The sequence below is a fragment of the Eleutherodactylus coqui genome, chromosome 6, assembly GCF_035609145.1.
Source record: "Eleutherodactylus coqui strain aEleCoq1 chromosome 6, aEleCoq1.hap1, whole genome shotgun sequence".
Classification (NCBI taxonomy): Eukaryota; Metazoa; Chordata; class Amphibia; order Anura; family Eleutherodactylidae; genus Eleutherodactylus; species Eleutherodactylus coqui.
Window position 1 is genome coordinate 116,983,032 of NC_089842.1, and position 20,006 is coordinate 117,003,037.

At 43.6% G+C, this 20,006-nt stretch overlaps 1 protein-coding gene across 7 annotated transcripts in view; it reads right to left on the reverse strand.

Annotated features, from left to right (window-relative positions):
* Window positions 1-4,208: 4,208 nt before the first annotated feature.
* MTOR (mechanistic target of rapamycin kinase) overlaps window positions 4,209-20,006 on the reverse strand; it is a 155,445-nt gene continuing 139,647 nt past the window's right edge. For 5 of the 7 annotated variants that reach the window (XM_066607451.1, XM_066607449.1, XM_066607450.1 and 2 more), the window contains 5 exons: window positions 19,691-19,756; window positions 10,660-10,740; window positions 9,176-9,256; window positions 7,860-7,965; window positions 4,209-6,829 (listed from right to left, as the gene is read on the reverse strand). In XM_066607451.1, coding sequence (XP_066463548.1) covers window positions 6,814-6,829; window positions 7,860-7,965; window positions 9,176-9,256; window positions 10,660-10,740; window positions 19,691-19,756 — 350 coding nt within the window. In that variant the 3' untranslated portion in view covers window positions 4,209-6,813. The remainder of the gene's footprint in view (window positions 6,830-7,859; window positions 7,966-9,175; window positions 9,257-10,659; window positions 10,741-19,690; window positions 19,757-20,006) is intronic. The other 2 variants (XR_010793177.1, XM_066607452.1) reach the window with 2 other exon arrangements.

The following is a 20,006-nucleotide window of genomic DNA, read 5'->3' on the forward strand; positions in this document are numbered from 1 at the left end:
AATCGGGTCAGGCCGCACGCGGGCATTACTGCTGAACGAGGCCCATCGTGACAGGCCGCACGCGGGCATTACTGCTGAACGAGAGCCATGGTGTCAGGACACATGCTGGCATTACTGCTGAACGAGGCCAATCGGCTCAGGCCGCACGCGGCATTCCTGTTGAACGAGGCCCATCGTGTCAGGCCGCACGCGGGCATTACTGCTGAACGAGGGCCATGGTGTGAGGACACATGTGGGCATTACTGCTGAACGAGGCCAATCGGGTCAGGCCGCACGCGGGCATTACTGCTGAACGAGGCCCATCGTGACAGGCCGCATGCGGGCATTACTGCTGAACGAGAGCCATGGTGTCAGGACACATGCTGGCAATACTGCTGAACGAGGCCAATCGGCTCAGGCCGCACGCGGCATTACTGCTGAACGAGGCCCATCATGTCAGGCCGCACGCGGCATTACTGCTGAGCGAGGCCCATCGAGTCAGGCTGCACGCGGGCATTACAGGCCCAGATTAGTAAACTGTGACTATTGTTTCTAGTGCAAAGGTTGTGTTGCTTTCCAATAGATACAAAATACAATGCGGAGCTCCTTATTACAGAGGCGGAAGCACTGCACGCAGCAGGATAGACCAGCAGCAGTCCCCCAACGTGCTGGGGGCTATTATCTGTAGTACATGGGAAATGGCGGCAATGCAAGTACCTGGATTGTCATTGTTCCATTCACACTTATGTATATTTATGTTACACGTGTAAAAAACAAGAACGCAGCCCATTCTATTTTACCGCGCCTTACGCCAATAAGATCCTATTGTTCTGTATGGGTGAGTTCGAAGCGTAGTGCATATGTAAGGACCTTGTGGGTGCAGCGGTTTTTATGCATGTTGTTAGGAGACATGAAAAAGAAATTAAAAAGAGTAAACCAGTAAAGGACAGCCGTACGTAAAATACGCTGCGCCTATGTGAGTAAAAACCTGACAATACGCAGTTCCATACGCAAGTAAAGCAGTGCGATTTTCATGCAGCGTATTACCACACGGTTGTGAGAGTCTGGCCTAAGGGCCAGTGTGCAAGCAGGGATCCACAGGTGGGGAGCCTAGAGAGCCAGCGGTTAGCACCACAGGGCATGAGGAGTCACCCATATAACAGAGGAACTGTAACCACAAGAAATGGGTAAAGAGAAAGGTGTAAGAGAACAGGGTAAATGGAAAAAAAAGAGGGGGGGGGGGAGTGAGGGAGAAAAGGGGGGGGGGGGGGTGAGCTGCTACACAGGAGGGAAGCTGAAATAAAAGGGGAATTAGGGCACTGGCAATGACAAGGACCAAGCTCTGTAAATTTACAGCACTTGCTCCTGGGATTGAATCTCAACAAATCATAAAACTGCAGCACAGGGTTAAAGCTCATGCAATGTAGCAGGTCAGGTCAGGTCCTCGGCTGTCACAGACAGCTGAGGACCTGTAGAAAAAGGCAGGAGCAGTTTTTAACAACTTCTGCCTTCTCTCTCACAGGCTACAGAGCACTCAATACCAGGTGGTCCCTGCCATGGTAGATTATCAAGGTCTAAGCAGATCTAGACCAGTTCAGCCAGGGACTGATGTCACTACAGAGCGAGGTTTTTCCCTGTAAATGGGGGTCCTATGGAAGGAAAAGTGTGAAATTACAAACAAACAGAAAAAGACTATGTGAATGACCAAGAGGTATGATGTCATTGGGGACATAAATATTAAAAAAAGTTACAAAAATTAGAAAAAAGACTGACTAAAATAAACAGCGCCAATGCAAATGCAAACCTAAGCAGTTGCCATATGCTCCCTGTAATCCAAGACTATACAAATTATATATCAAAACATCTGAAACATCACCCCCCTGTTCACAGGCGGGGCGGAATATCGCTAGCGACCTTCCGCCGCCCGGGAGCAGGGGAGAGAACTGTCATTTCTCTGCGGTGAGCCTACTTGACAGATAGGCTCACCACGGAGAATCGCGGCATGCCGCAACTTGAGTCCCATGAGCGTAAAATCGCTCCGATTCTCCGTGCCTGGACAGGAGGCTGCACTTTCCACAGCAACGCTATGGAAAGTGTGCACTTAGTTACCCACGGCCGGATTATTGCCGCGGGTAACGCAATGCACAATCACCCGTGGACAGGAGCCCTAAAGGAACCCATTCCTGTGCTTTTAGAGTAAATACAGTATAATACATTTTGAAAACTATAAATTAAGAAAAAAACTTAGCTTTTTATCCCCAATAAAACTAAAAAAAAGTGAAAAAAAAGATATTATAAAAGAAAATTGCAGCAATAATAATTTTGGTAGCTGAGGAAAGAAAAAAAATAGGGGCATAAAACCACCAAATGGTTACAATTCCTAAAAAGTGTTTGAACCGAAACACCCCGATTCTTAAAGGGGTTAAGAAAGCGGCCGATTAGTTTTGAGAGATACTCTATTTAACTAATCAGGTTTTCCTTTCAGTCCGATTTATAATATATGACAGTTTTTTTTTTTTATTTTTTAAAGGGGGCACTTTTCGGACAATTTATGTTCATCTACTAAGCTTGTGTTAATCTCATCATTTCTGTAATATACCGTACTTAATAAATTTGTGGCCTTACCACTGCGAATCACGTTTGAAGTGGCTGCTATTAGCGGTCTCCCTTCCAGGCCCCCTGCAACCCACTTTCTGTACTTAAGGTACAGAGCCTCAGTAGTAAGGACACAGGAACATTTTCTTAATGGAGGGGAGGAGCTATCTTCCTAGGGGCGTTCCCATACACTCAGGCTGCAGGCTGACAGATCTGTAGACACTGTGATGATCTCCACAATCTCCGCCACTCCTGAGACTGGGAATTCCACAAAATAGTTTACAGGTCAGTATAGTTCATTTTTTTTAAACAATGGGACTTTGTGGCATACAGTTGTATACATTGTTATATTTCCAGCATACTCGTCAAAACTGCACTCCAGAATGTGAATACAGCCCTGGGGCCTCTGCCCACTGCACCCCTGTATCCAACACAGGCTCGTGTCCTGGAATTCTGTATTCTATGCTGAAAACTGCATAAGGACTGAATGCAGGACAGAAGTGGGGTGGGACCATAGGATTCAAAGTGACATGGAGACCTCTTTGGTCTCTTACAGTCTCTGTCCCTGACAGTCTTTTAAATTTAAAAGTTTAAAAAGTTTCAAAAAACTAAAACCGATGGAAACTATGTGAAACTGAGACCAAAAGAGGTCTTCATGTCACATAAGGAACCCTGTGGTTCCATGACCTGCTCTCCATCCTTATGCAGTTTTCTGCATTGAAGGTGCTTAGCTGGGACAGAACTAGCGCTGGATCGGGTAATATCATGTGAAAAGAGCCCTAAGTTGTTGACAGATGAGCGTGTCCTGGCCGGATCATTCGAGTTCAGGTCAGGAGATTCTCAGTCAGGCTGTAACACCCGTCCGTATGACAGACGCAAAACCTTGGCCAGAGTCAGCTCACCACTCTTGTTGATCGGAGATCAGTAGAATAGAACAAGGCCATATGGAAATGGGTTGCCCTCAGTTTCACAGTAAAGATGGCCATACGCCTTTATTTAGTTGTTGGCTGGACTCTTATTTGAGCGCAGCTTATCTCTCATGAAAACAAAGCAAAAAATTGGCATATTGAAATCCAACTGCTCAATCCTTCTCTCCCCGGACATCTACCATCACGGGAGTCGGGACAGCCACACACACATTAGATGGTCAGCTCCTGCCAAATGTGCAGATTCAGCATACATCTCATCTAATTGTATGGCCATCTTTATATAAGCAGTTCCAGACTATTGTGTTCTGGATGAAAGGAAATTCTATTATACTAGTAGCAATACCTTTCTGAATGCTTATTGCAGGACTGGGACATAAACGCTCCATACAGAGGTCTTCTGATAAGGAATGGTAGAGAACACTTTAAGAATGTCTCATATTAGATGATCCTGTCTCTTCCGGTAGCTTAGTCTATAAGAGACAGTGAATGCCTGTGAGACAGGCTGAGGAGTGATCAGGGTGGTTATAAAGCTCCTATAGCCAGCCACAGACTGTTAGGGTCCTTATATGCTGAGCAACTTCCTCCGGTAGACAAGCATTGATCGGGCTGACTTGTACAGCTGTCCAACTTTCTTGCACAATTGAAAAGAGAGCTGATGATGGGTGGAGTAGTCTTAGCGAGTGGAAATAAGAACAGAAGTCGATCAATATTTAATGGTAAGTTTAATTTATAAAGAAAAAATATACAGAATCACATAGTCTTATGATTTTATAATGTCAGTGTAATGCAATCGTAGAAATGTCAAATGCAGTGCCGATATACCGAATGCAAAACAGATGCGACAATGGCTTGCATAGCATTGTCCTATTATATGAAGTGGTACAGGTAGTTTATGGCCACCTCCAGCGTGCAGACAGGATCCATTTCTAGAATGTCCTACTCAGCCCTGCATGTCCGGACCCTTCCTGCGAGGAACTGGAGTCATTGGGATATTACAGGATTGGTATTTCATGAATTCGGTGGCCTTACTCTTCTATGTATTGTACTGAACACGTCATGGGATGGAAGGCAATTGCATTCTTCATACCGGACATTGTGACAGGAGGGGATGACGGCAGTGCTTCAGTTAAATGTGGTGGTCCACTTTAAGAAGGTGCAGGTTACCGTCAGAGAGGAGTGTTTAGACACCATGGCTCCAGAGTTGTTAAACTAGGAGTCACATCATATAACAGTCTGCAGCTTTCATGCCATGCTGGGACTTCTAGTTACAGAACAGTTGGGTAGCCACATGATGTACATCACTGTCAGAGCATTTGCCCTTAAAACACCCCTCATATATCCTGGACCTGTTTTCTGTCATTAGGAAAGCCAGGTAACCACAAATATCCCACAGGCGGGTTCATCCAGCTTTCCTTGGGTCCTGAACAGCACATCTGCCTCGTAAAATAAGGGGCTGTTCACATTACAATTTCTATGTCTGTTTAATGTATACATTAAAACTTACATGAAGAAATGCATACAAACATATCCCATTTTAAGCATACCTGTGTTTAAAACGTAAAAAATTAAATAGCCCTACGTTTCCATACGTACGTGTCCGTTTTTACATTAAAAACATATATGCTTTTCACTGTAAACGCATTTCTTAATAGTTCTGTATTGGAACATTTTTTTTCCTTTATAGAATTTAATAAAATAATGTATACATGAAACGCATGTAAACCTGCCGCCGTGCATCTCTACACATTTTTCCATTGACGAATGTAGAAAAAAAGTAAATGCTCCTATACACTTTTTTTTTTGTGGGACAGAAAAGCGTGGTATGCTTCACTTTTCTATTCCACCCAAGAACGTGCACAAATGTAAGCGAGGTGAGACATAATCAAACGTACGCATTTTTGAACTAGGTTTCACTAATCATAGTCAATGGGTGCGTCAAGCAACATACTTATTCCTTCTGCTTGACAGATGCTAAAATCCTAATGTGAACGGCCTCCTTCGCAACGAATATCTTTGCCTAACGTGGCACATTTACCATTCAGCACTCCTAGGAAAGCTGGGTGACCACTCTGCTGTGTGTTGTCAGGCCAGCCATTTTTTAGTCGGCCATCTTTTGCAAAAATAGATTTGACTAGGACAGACTGCTTATATTTTTGACAGAGGATGGTGAAAAAAAATGTATATTTAACCTAGGAGTTTATGCTTTTTAATTTTAAAGTAAAAGTCCACCTTTTTATCGTGTAGTTTTCTGTACTGGTTGATTTCATAATATGTCTTTCTAGTAGTCTGAACCGTTCTTTTCCAATTCAGAGATCCAAACATAGAGGTTAAGGATACAATTCTATCTTCCAGCAGCCTCCACTAGAGGGAGCTCATTGCATACTGTGCTATCCTAAACTAGAAGCTGCTAAATTCCGCCTAGTGATCGCTGCAAACTGCTAAAATTATACTATTTAACTGTTTCTGCAGGGAATTTAGCATTCTGTATCGGAAAAATGTAACTTTGACTGCTCTAAAGATATATTAAGAAACTAATCCGCACAGAATTTTAAGCTTATTTAGAATAAAAAAAAGATCCAAAATGACATTCAAGGCTGGATATTCACTTTAAGATGGAAAGTGTAAACTATATTATTACTAGTATAAATCATATGTCAAGAAATAAGAGGAGTTAATCAAAAGCCTAATGCTCACAGAAAATACATATTCATATAGGGAACACCACAGCTCTGATCTCTAATAGGCTGGGCTGAGTATCTGCTCTGCTTTCCATCCATTTATATGATGTTCACCTCATTTTAAGGGTAAATCCGTGTAATGTCCTCATCTTCTTCTCATGGATCCTTGCACTGGGAAACATGGAAATCTCATGCAGTACTCAAAAAATATATGTATAAAAATTCCAACATAATGTATAAACAAAGCGGCACTAGAGCACTTGGCGTCACATATACATTTCATATCTCTTTATCAACAATCATAATTCTTCACAGCTACATCACATCCAACTACCCAGATCTGTAATAAATTGCTTGGTGCATTCTTGATTTAAAACTGGGTAACAGGCTGTTGTTCTTCCAGGTCAGTTGATAGGCGCTAAGCATGATTGGCGCGGCACAGAGCGATCCCTATATACACAAATCCATCCCAACCTGAATTAATTCCGTGAGGCTGGGAGGAGCTTTAAATCACATTGCCCATAGTTTATTACCAGGCTGTCCACTAAGGTGAGAGACACTGGTGATCAGTGACCATGACCTCTGCTGGCTTGGCTGGTCCAGGGCTGTTAAGGAGAAGATCACAACATTTCCTACCAGAATGGACACCTGCAAAGAGAAGGGCCAGTGGTAATAAAAACTCAAACACACTATCAATATTATAAAATTCTTTGGGTTCTCGAGTTCTTAAAATCTTCGCTGCACAATTGGCAAGAGTGGGTTAATCTGAAAGGCGTTAATGTTACATTTGATTATTTTAATGTACAATGCCCACTATACTGGACAAAATGCATCAGGAGGCATGATATTAATGAAATCATCAGACTTTTATAGTACCTCTGGGTTTGGGCCTGTTTTTTGATTTTTAACATACACTAAAAAGTGTCTATCATAAATTCTGACAGAGTTCAACAATTCAATTCTGGCTGCCTGCATCTACCACTAGGGGGAGCTCATTACATACAGCTCTTACTGAAAATAGTAAGCTCCTCCTAGTGGTGGCTACAGTCAGACAGAATAAGGTAGGAATGGACTAAACCATTTATACTTGTTTTCTGGTGTATAAGTTACGAATTTTGGTGCATGCTACATTTGTGCAAAAATAAGTTTCACGCTTTCTCACCACTTTAGAAAAGTGGGAGATACTTTGTGGGAAGGGTGGGGCCCCCCATGTACCGTCAAATTTACTACAATTTAGACAAAAAAAAAATCACTTCATAGTAGGTATAGATTTAAATCTGAGGTGCCAAATTAATTGAGGTGTGCGTCTCAAACTTGGAAAATTTTATACCAATATAATTAAAATTGACATAAGAATTACCAGTCATTGTAAATTCCCCTCTTTATCTGTAACTTTATGGCTGAGTGAAAGGAGTATGCAGCTTGATATCAGAAATATGTAGCTCCAACTCCTATAAAGATAATTATGAAACTAATTGGCACAGAATGTGGGAATAGAAACTAAATTATGTTCAAAGCTAGAATTACACTTAAAATGTTTAACGACTATCTGATATATAGACATATATACACAAACAACTGTCATTTTTTTGCCTTCCTCTGAATCAACAAGGAGGGGGGGACAGGCTGAACTAGACGGACACGGTGGTCTTTCAGCCTAGCATACTATGTTACTTACCATCCAATATAACACTGACAAAGGTTCTCATGAGAAGTCGCTTGCTTAATTAGTAGTTCTACCTGTGTAGCCACATCCAGAGTTTCATCATGAGAAAAGTCTCGACCTGAGAAATGAGAGCATATTAGTAATGTGGATTATAGATCCACTCCCTCATTCATACTTATATTAGAAGTAACAGGCTCTGTCATAGTAGGTCGTCTGCACTTAAATGATCAGCAGCCCATTGTCAAACCCTAATCTTTGCAATCATTTGGGTGGAGGTTGAACCATGTATGTGTTTTTCCCCCCAATGGTGAATATAGTAACAATCTACAGAAGCCTACGGTTCCAGTATATGATTGTAGGCCCAACATGGCACGATTGATGCTTCCTATACAGACCCCGCCATATTCCTTTCGACCCAGTCACACACATTTCTGGCAGTGACTTATCTCCTATGAGAAGCAATGATCAGGCATGCTAAAATTCTACATTCCCAATGCATCTTTTCTCTAACATCACCTGTGGGGGCACATCTGAGGGAGGGGAGGCTCCATACACATAGGTTGTTCGGCTGGTCCTGCTGAAATTGGAAGGTTTGACTGGCTTTGCTCTTATCTATATAGGCACCTTTAGACTGGGTTCATGGGGGCGAAATTTCACATGCATCTTAAGCCTGAGACTAAGCAGCAAAGTGGACGAGATTTGCAAAAATCTCGTCCACACACTGCGGACAAGCCACGCGGAAACTTACATGTGGCGCGAAATTCAAATCCGCGGCATGTCAATTGTATCTCCGTTTCCACTGTGGACTCACTTCTCTTTATGGGGAGATATTTCTGCACCGGAATAAAGACGCTTCAAATTCAGCACCAAATGGTGCAGGTTTGGAAGCAGCCTTCCACTGCGGAAATCTCGCGGAATTTACGTGCGGTCCTGCTGCAGACATTCTGCAAGATTTGTCCAATGGAAACCCAGCCTAAAAGGAATCTGTAACTAGGATTATGCTGTCCTGTCTGAGGGCGGCATAGTGTAGTAATATTCACTGTGATTATAGCGTTGTGGCACCTATTCTAATAAAATCCCTGTTCATCAGATGCAGCACGAGACGACTGCTGGAGTCAGTCTGAAGTCCTTGATAGTTATAAACTACTGGCTCCCCATCACTATAGGAAGGCAGCGGACAATCAGCAGCAGGAGGGCAAGGGAATTTTATGAAAACTACTACAAAACAAGTAAAACATTGCTATGATCAGTTTGTCTGTCACTACATTAGGTATTTCTGACAATATAATACTCTCTGTTTTTTCCCCAATGGAATAGCCTGAAGTTACCTGTAAGCTTATCTCGAACCCTGTTAATAATCTGAATGGCTTTCTTATTCAGTGCTTCAGGCTGCACCAAGCCATCTCCAACTGCATGGAAATGAGAACAGCATTAATTGCAGCAACAAAATAAAATTACATATTTTTTAATGTATTTTATCCCTTAATGTCCTTTTACATGCAAAGATAATCTTTAAAAGTGCCGAAAGATTGAGCAATGTATTTGCATAAAGCGTTAAAGGCTTTAAGGGCTTATGCAGACGACCGTATATCGGCCACGTATTCACGCCGGCCGATATATGGCGTCCCTCTCTGCAGTGGGAGGAGGCTGGAAGAGACGGGAGCAGTGCACTGAGCTCTTCCAGCCTAAAATCCATCTTTCAAACGAAAAGTGCATGATGCCCTCGTTTACATGTAAAGATTATTGCTTATTTTCGTCCGTTTGGACACATTTTGAGCGATAATCGTTGCATGTAAAAGGGCCTTTAGTGACCAAAATGATTCAGTCACAAATAATCAGACAGTGATTCGGTGGTCGAACAGCTTTGTTCAGATTTCTCTTTACTATTTCTGTTCCATCATAGAACACAGAAAATAATGGGGTGCGGTGTCAGTAAAATGACAACCACCAATGGTGCCTGACAGAACCAGTATGTCACTTTTACCAGGAAAATTAATATCGCAGCATGCTGCTCCATTTTTTCCCAGCATTTTAAACAAACATTAGACAGAAGCCTCGAACGAAAATGTGAACAGAGCCTAACTTTTCTTTTGTTAAGCTACTAAAACAATTTTTCCATTTTGTTCATTACAACTAGGGCTAAGTTTTTAAAACCCCTTTTTAAAGAAATGCTAAAGAAATGCTTTGTTTTCCTTTTCAAACTTTATTAAGGGTAGTAAGTGCAAAAGTTTCTCCATGACAGACAGACGTATAGCTACTTGTGTTCATATATATTTTAGCATAATATGTATTCCATGAGGACTTAAAAGACCTAAGGAGATCATTCACTCTATAAATTTCCTTTACTTTGCAGTTTTCTACTGTCACTGAGGAATTTACAGGGAAAACCATCTCTGTTGTACCATTAGTCACTGGCAGAGCAAACTGGATCTGCTAAGACCCAGCAGCCCTGCCATGTGGGGGACATCCGGCAGTGGGGTGATTGCCAGGTCCAACGGAGTCGGTGAGAGGGGAAAAAAAGCACCCGCCCAACCTGTTCCAAGTTGATTATAGAACAGAGAGATAGAAGACCTCTCCATACATCAGAACCACTGTACATGCATGGCATTGTTAAACAGGTCAAACTATGAGTAGTCTTATAATGGGTGTGTAGACTTTTGTAAGCCTTTTTTATGGTTTCAGTTCATTCAAAATAAAAGATGAAGCAACTTAGCAAAAAGTCTTGATTGAAAACCGATTGTTTTGTATGAGATAAATTTCCATATTTTTGACCCACCCCAGTTCAGATAAGAGGTAGTAGCCCTGAACCTACTGTATGTGTGTATGGACTCCGGCACAGTACTTCCAGGCTTCTTATAAGCAGTCTCCCCGAGCTCCACAGTCTCCAGCATTTCTGAGGAAAACACAAAGACTAGAACATTAAAGGAAAGCCTTCCTTTCCGTGACATGCATAGCAGAGCTGAGGTATCATTACTGTATGTGACGGAGTGGAAAGGTTCAGCAACATAAAGAAAAATAATTAACTTTCTCAATTTTGTCATTAGAGTGTATCCAGCAAGACAGACTGAGGGTTTGGACGATTGGGCAGGTACAGGGGATCAACACTGAACCCACTTGGTGATTGGCTATTGCCAGGAGAAGCTACAGATGGTTGCACATGCTGCAGGAAAAACTGCATGATTACACAATGCCCACGAAAATGAATGGGTATAGATGTAATACATGGTGGTAGTCTTCCAGGGCAAGAATAGGCAATACAGACAGGAACCTTGCTGATAGGTCAACCCCTTTACTGGAATATTTGTTCTTATGTTACTGAGAGTTATTTTCCACTGAGGCAAGTCAGTTTGTATGCAGGTGTCCAACTACCATATCCACATCCCTGAGAATGAAGGGGCTCCCTTGCTTGGAGCAGACAGGTGAACGAGCACACATGCAAAATTCCCACTGACATGAATGAAGAGCGACTACACGTGTGACCACCACTATAAACAAAATGGGATGAGGACTGGCAGCTAGTCCTTCGCCATCCCACAATCCTTGTTCCAGAGCAGCAGGTCAGATACAACGCCCATTGCAACGAATGCATTGAAAGTAAAAAAATAAAGCAACTTTGCAAATAGTCCTAATTAAAAATCTGTTGTGTGTCTACAGGTCCTTTGCGGTCCTAAGTGCACAGGGTTTGTTTGTAGCCCATTACCAGTCTGAGGCTGCGGTCAAATGTCTGCTAGCTAGGCTGTGTTCACCATCTGCATTCAGAGGACAGTCACAGATCCAGCATGAAATGCCAGGACTAGAGATGAGCGAACCTACTCGTTTTGAGTAATTACTCGATCGAGCACCGCGATTTTCGAGTACTTCCGTATTCGGGTGAAAAGATTCGGGGGGCGCCGGGGGAGGCGTGGCGGAGCGGGGGGTAGCAGCGGGGAACAGGGGGGGGGGGGCCCCTCTCTCTCCCTCTCCCCTCCACTCCCCGCTGCAACCCCCCACTCACCCACGGAGCCCCCCGAATCTTTTCGCCCGAGTACGGAGTACTTTTTTTGTCCGGTAAAATGCCAGATGGCTGGACAGAAATCGAACAGATGCCATTATAGTCAACAGGGTCCATTAAGCGCTATTCAGTTGCATCATAAGACGGATCAGTTCGTTCAGGGGATTCCCCTTTTATGCCGCCATAAAGTAGCAGCAAAACGGATTCCACTAATAATATGCAGGTGGGAAGATAGCCTTAAAAGTAGGGAACAACTTGGGATGGCAAGACGACAGCAGGGTCACATCACACAGACTTTGTTACCATGCTGACATAAAGGTCTGCATAGAAGCTGTAGATCTAAAACAGAAGGAGATTGTTTAATAAAAACTATTTGAAGAGTTGCTGTATTTTCTTTTTCGATGCATTGAAAAGACATTTTAAAAAATTGGTTGTGAAGATGAACAGAGTTGATAAGGGTGATAAATCTAGAAATATATAGAAATCTAGTGTCCATAACTTCTATTATTATGTTTTTCAAGAGAGGCATCCAGGGTCCACTTAAACTTATACAATAAATCCACCATCACAACATCCTGTGGCAGAGAGTTCCACAGTCTCACGCCTCTTACCAGTACAGGATTCCTATTTATGACTATGATGATGGTGAACCCTTCCTTCCCAGAGATTTAGAGCAGCATTTCCCAAACATCAGACCCCCTCTTCCCCCAAACAGGTCATGATTTGAGGATAACCTATAGTAAGAACACCTGTGGCAATGTCTGAGTTACTGACAATAATTACATCACCTGTGCAATACTGAGGAAATCCTGGAAACTTGAGTTGTTGGAGGGTCGCGAGGACTGGAGTTTGGGAAACCTTAATGAAGAGGATGGCCCTTATTATTTACAGGCCTAGGTGTAAAGAGATCATTAAAAAGGTCTCCATACTGCCCGTTCATATATTTGTACCATGTAATTACAACACCCCTAAAGCCATGTTCATATCAGCGTTCGCTGTTCAGTTTTCCTGCTGCATTATGAGAGCAAGAAAGGGGAATCCCCTGGCCGAAAGGATCCGTCTTATGACAGAACCGAAGGCTGCAAAACAAACCCCATTAACTTTAATGGTATCCGTTTAGTGCTCGCTCAACTGTCTGGCATTTTACTGGACGAAATGTTCATGAAGGACTCTCTCTTCTGGCATTATGTGCCGGATCTGCGATGGAACCTCTGAACGGGGTTCCAAATGCAGATGTGAACATAGCCTAACTAAAGCTGTCTTTTCCAAACTGAGTACACTGAGTACAAACTCTTAACACTGCAATACATCCATTTCTTACATTACCTTGGTGCCCGTTCTAGTTCAGTTATGTCCTTTTTATAGAATTTTACACAATCCTCCCAAAGTTGTATGAACAGTGATTTGTATAGAGGCAAAACTATGTTCTGGTCACGAGCATCTAAGCCTCTTTTGATGCATCCCCTGATTTTATTTGCCTAGGCAGCAGCTGCCTGGCACTGGTTGCTAAACCTTTAACTGGAGCGATTATCGCTCCACTTTTCGCTGAAAACAGCCAATTCAGGTGATATTTGTCCTGGGTACATACAGCTGAGGACAGAAAAAACGCTCGCCTCTTGGAATTCATGGTTCTTAACCAGAAACCAAGCGTTTGTCAGGCCATGTAAATAGGAGCTGCTTAATGTTTGAGCGACTCCTTTTACTGTGAATAGAGGCGGGTGGCTGGAACAATTCTGGCCTGCTCAGCCTCCAGTCACTTGAATGACAACTGGTCCTGTGTAAAGCACAGGAGGAATAGTCTGGAGGTAGCCCGTGGTACAGCTGGCGGGCGCTTATGTACCTGCCAAACGTCCCGTATAAAGGTACTCTTACTGAGATTAGTATCATCTGCAAAGACTGAAATTCTACTATGTAAATCATCTACAAAGTAATTTAATAAACTTATTAAAAAGAAGTGGCCCGATGTTGACTCCCATGGTATCCCAGTGGCAACTGTGACCCAAGTTGAAGATATACCATCACTAAGCCAGTTTTGGACTTCACTGGGAGCTGTGCTGCAGTACCAAACTGAACCACTGCAATGTTGACAGTGCTATCTGCTTCCAGTGTTGTCCGTACTGAGAGCAAGTCTGGGGAAGAGCTGATAAGTGTGGGTCCTGAGCAATAGAACCCCACAGATCAACTATTGCTGATCTACCCTTAGGATAGGTCATCAGTAGTAAAAGTCTCAGAGAACCTCTTTAAATATTAGGAATAAGCACCTGTCTATTATGGTAATTAATTCCTGCAAAATTTAGGAGGTGAATGCCACCAGGAACCGTTGATTTGTTTATTCTAGTGTTGTTAAGGGCCCTTTTACATGGGCCGATAACAATTCAGATTCTCACGATCCAGCGAGAATCTGAATGTTTATCGTTCAGTGTAAATGCTTGCAAGACTGAACAACGAACATTAATTCCTTCACTTAGCATTCACTGTTCAGTTTATGCATGCAGTAGTTCATTCATCTATGTACTACTGCCTGCTTACTGTGAATGGAGGCGGGTGTGCCAGAATGATCCTCGGCGTTCCCGGCCCGCTCCGCCTCCATCCACTGAGCAATGATCGATGTGTAAAAGCAAGGATTATAATTATCGCTGGGGTGACTGTCGAGCGCTCTGAGCCCGACAGAGGCCCAACGTTAAAAACATGTGAAAAGCCTTTTATGGTAAGATTAACACCGGCTCCTGAAAATTAGATTCTACATTAATACACAGATATTTTGATGGGTGGCATTTATGGAGCTCATCTTAGCTTTAAGGTATATTCATACAGTAAAATATATTTTTCCATTTGGATTCCACCAAAAAAACATGCAAATATATGGATGTGCATCCACACATGGATGTAGCCTATTCCATCGGGAAATTCCCATGTGGAATTCCTGACACGGATACATTGCAGAATCGGCATCAAGAAGTGACGCGTCACTCTTTTTTGTTGCCACATACATATTTGAAATCTACGTATGGAAATAAATCTATGCAGTGTAGATTACGGCATGGATCCCCATTGAATTAGATGGTACTGGGACCTGACCTGGAATCGGCATGGATGTCACACAATTTTCACAGAATTTTAGTAGCTGCATCTCTCCCTTCGGAATACATGGTCAGTGCATCCTGGCACAGGCTCCCCTCCCCAGCAGCTTCTGATGAGCGCCGAGCCGCTCTTCAGCTGATGTGGAAGTGCAATCACCTGACCAGCGGCTCGGGAGTCACTAGAGGCTGCTGGAGGACCTGTGCCAGGGTGTTGACAGTGCCATGTATTCCGAGCTGAGGGGCAGCAATGTAGCTACTATCAGCTGCAGACATGCAGCAGATTCCTGGTCAAAATTCACACCTGTGGTTCAGGTTTTTATGCGTAAATGCTGAGGAATTTGCCGCAGTGTTTCTGCCCTCTATGAATGTACTCTAAGTTTGTAAACTTTTTTTTTTAACCCCTTCCCGCTCCATGACGTACCGGTACGTCATGGGAGCCTGGTACTTCGCGCAAAATGACGTACCGGTCATGACTGACCTCACGCTATCCCGCAGCGGGAGCTGGCTGTCAGTCACAGCCGGCGTCCCGCTGCAACAGCGGGGGGGCATCGGAGATGCGCCCCCCGCTGTTAACCCCTTCCCTGCCGCGAACTAAGTAGATCATGGCAGGGAAAGAGTTCACAGAGGGATCGCGCTCCCCCTATGTCTCCGGCCGGCTCTCACGATGTCATCGCGAGAGCCTGGCCTGTCACCATGGCAACAGGACGCCAGACACAGGCGTCCTGTATTGCCTATGCCTATGCTCACTGTATAAGCGATAAGGCATGGCAGAGCAGTAGCTCTGCCATGCCTTATCACAGCGATCATCAGGGCAGTGGTTAAAGTCCCTCAGAGGGACTCAAATAGTGAAAAAAAAAAGAAAAGAAAAATGTAAAGAAAAAATGTAAAAAAACCCCTTTTTTTATGCTTTTTCTAATATTAGCATAAAAAAAGGTAAAAAAAAATTAAAACCCCACATATTGGGTATTGACGCGTCCGTGACGACGTGTACAAAAAGTTGAACACACTTTTTATTTTGTACAACAAAAAGCGTAAAAAAAAAAAAAGCTAAAAAACAGAGGCAAAATGCTAGTTTTTAGCATTTTGCCTCACAAAAAATGCAGTAAAAGTGATCAAAAAAGCCGTACATTCCCCAAAATGGTACCAATAAAAACTACAGCTCGTCTCACAAAAAATAAGCTCTTATAGAGCTCCGTACATAGAAAAATAAAAAAGTTACAGGACTTTGAATGCAGCTATAGAGGAAAAAAAAAAAGATTTCCAAAAAAAAAGGCTTTTTATTGCAAAAAAGTGTAAAAACCTAAAAAAAAATATAACAATTTTGGTATCGTTGTAACCGTACCGACCCGCAGAAAAAATTTAGTGTGTCATTTATGCTGCATGATTAACGCTGTAAAAAAATGAAATAAAATAAAAAATCTATGTCAGAATTGATGCGTTTTCTCTCCCTGTTATCTTAAAAAAATAATAAGTTTTACAATATTGTCTATGTACCCAAAAGTGGCACCAATAAAAACTACAGCTCGCCACGCAAAAAACAAGCCCTTATACGGACGCGTCGACGGAAAAATAAAAAAAAGTTATGGCTTTTGAAAAATGGAGATGGAAAAATACCAAAAATCGCTTGGTCCTCAACGCCAAAATAGGCCATGTCATTAAGGGGTTAATAGGTTGCTGGATCAACACTATGCTTTGTTCCATGCCCTGTAAAGTTTAAGAGATGGCATTCTGAAGTGTTGGCATGGGATGAAGCTTATTGTTTCGCAAGGATATACACTTTACGGTACAAATGCTGCCATCAGCACCGAGGTGTTTATGCTTGCTTGATTGCGAACAGCTATGACCTATGAGCCCACACTGTGCTGCGCCCAAAGGGTCGTTGTAGGAAAACTCTGGGGCTGTAACACAGAACATTGTAATTTAGCTGTGATTTCCCATGAGGATAGTGGACAAAGCTGTCAAACACCATTACATCATCTAGAATGAACCCGGGATGCGAGGACACAGTATTAACCCGGACTTCTTTTACGAGCACATGAGATGTTAGAAGACACAATCTAGTTTGGAGAATCCATTTCATATACGCCATCAGGGAATTTTCAGTTAAAGGGTTTGTACCACAATTACAAGCCATACCCCATCGACATGATAAGGGATAACTTGCGTATCGGTGGGGTTCTCACTGTTGAGACCCCTGGCGATCTAGAGAACAGATGTCTCATGGCACCCATCCTCCTTACTGTAGGGTTACTGAGGAGACTCAATGGAGCACTTGACACACAGACGCACTAGCGCGCCATTCAGTTGCACTTTTGAGATAGCCGAGCAGCACCAGCTCAGCTGCTTCTGTCAGCCCCATCAACATGAATGGAGTGCCGACCGCACATGCTAGGCCGGCACTCCATTTTCAGTGATGTCACTGCGCGGGAAGAAGTGACCCCCACTGCGACGGGACAGAGCGGGACATGGGAGTCCCATTCTAGAAAACGTCAGGAGTCTCAGTGGTGAGATCCCTGTCAATCAGCAAGTTATCCCTTATCCTGTGGATAGGAGATAACTTGTAATTGTGGTACACTCTCTCAGAGGGGTTCTCAGTTCACAAACCTCATCTGTTGACCGCAATGGAAAGCAGTTCTAAGTCTATTGCTCTGGAGGACCTGACCTGTCCTGTACTACATAGACACTGAATGGACACTGTGTAATGCTTAAAGGGGGTTTTCAGTGAAATACTATTGATAACCTATCATCAGGATTGGTCATCGATAGTTGTTCGGTTAGGGTCTGTAGCTGAGCAGGCGCATGTTGTCAGGGCCACAACACCACAGAGGTTGGAGCAGAGGCCTCTGCGCCGACCCCTGTGTAGAGGCTGGTGATTGTACCTGCAGGCATGGCTCTCATTGATTTCAATGAGAGCCGTGCCTGCAGTTACAAGTGCCGGCCACTACATGGTAGGTCGGCGCGGAGACTTCTGCTCCAAATACACAAAGGTTGGAGTGGAAGCCTTCGCACCGACCTTTGTATAGTGGCTGGTGCTTGTAACTGCAGGCACGGCTCTCATTGATTTCAATGAGAGCCGTGCCTGCAGTTGCAAGCGCCGGGCAATACACAGAGGTTGGCGCAGAGGCTTCCACTGCGACCTCTGTGTATTTGCGCTGCTGACAGCATGCACCCGCTCAGCTGATCGGTCGGGGTCCTGTGCGACGGACCATGACCAATCAAGTATTGATGACCTATCCTGAGGATAGGTCACCAATAATATTTCACTGGAAAACCCCTTTAATTTTCCCAGTGGTGGCGCTGCAGTGAAACTGAACAATTACTGCCAGGTTTCCCCACAGATTACAGCTTATTGCTGGAAGACACTCTGTAATCAGTATATTGTAAAGGGACATTTCTAATGCCGCTTTTAGACGAACTGATTCTTATTTGAACGAGTGAGTGACGTCACCGCTAAAGGCCCATTTAGACACAACGATTATCGCTTAAAAGCTGCAGTTTTCGTTAAGCCGTCGCTCATCATTGTCTTTCAGCGTGCTGAAAGCCAACGATGAGCCTTATCAGGGATTCACAGCGGGATACAGCTCATAGTATTGTTTTAGCTGTATCCCGCTCCCTGACCACAGGCTTGGTATGAAGAACAGAGCTGTCCAAGCTCTGTTCTCCACACCCCGCTCGGAGTGCTCAGCTGTATAACAGCCGGGCGCACCGAGCAGAGAACAGCTTGATGCAAAAGACAAGCGGGGACACCCCGCTTGTCTTCTGCATCCTCCGCTCAGAGCGCTCGGCTGTATAACACCCAGGCGCTCGGAGCGGGGGAACAGCTGGATGCAGAAGACAAGCGGGGACACTCCACTTGTGTTTTGCATCCCCCCGCTCGCAGCGCAAGGTGATCGCTCAACATTTGAGCGATCATCTTGCGCTGTAAATGACACAACGATTATCGCTCAAAAGACATCTTTTGAGCGATAATCGTTGCGTCTAAATGGGCCTTAACTCGTTAGCACTCATGCAGCCTCTTTAGCCAGGCACTTCTCATTCAATGCTCATATTTCTATGTACCACACTGAGCGGGGAGCGTTTAAACAAGTGCATGAGCCTACAATGATTTTTAGTCCTGCTGAAACTGAACGAACAAAAAGTGGATGATTCTCAGTCGTTGGCTTGCGTGTAAACCAAAGTATCATCAATCACTTTCGCTCGTTTGAACAATTTTTTGAATGCTAATCGTTACGTCAAAATGCAGCATAAGAAATGGGAACTATACAAGGCAGAGAACACCTTTAAGGACAATAGAGATCTCTCAAGTCCTCAGTCTGAATCTTGCTTTAATTACCCAGGTCATTGGCACAACATTTTCTCCATGCTTGTGAATACCGATTGTCGCGCACTTCTTTATAATTGCATTATGATAATTATTGCAATAACCATAAAATGGGTGTCTGTGAATTAGTTGTGATCTAGAAGCTGCGCTGTATGTTCTGTGCTTCCCCCTCCCAGCATGCAGTCTCACACACAATTACACTGCAGCTCCTTGATATTTACTACATTACGCTACACCGATTTCTTTTTTCAGAAAACTTGCAGAGAGTCTGAAGACTACAGGCGGCTGGAAGGTGAGGAAGATGTCACTTACACCCAATACTATATACTGCAGAGTCTACTGGATTCACATGGACTACTGATTTATGAAAAAATGTAAGGTGCGCGTTCATTGTTGGTCTTGAGTCAGGAGGCTCCAAGCACACTGTTGGACGGTTTCAGCTTAAACTCACCCACAGACTGTCCGGCCGAGTACGAGTCTGTCCGTGTACGAGAGCGTTTGGTGCCTTTTATATTGGCTGTGAAAAGATCATTATATAAACATGATGAGAGGCTGGGTGATAATTTGACTCCGATTATCATGCAATGGATACATCTAAAGAAACTCATCGAGAAGAGTAATTATTTAGACTCCAAGGGTGGGGCGGTCTGCAGGGATTATTGGCCAAATGTGATGGACTCAAAGCAGAGGAAAAGTGGGGCTGTATGAAGTCAAGATTTTCAGAAGCAACAACCATGATGATCTGCGGAGGGTTTCCATGTTGAGAC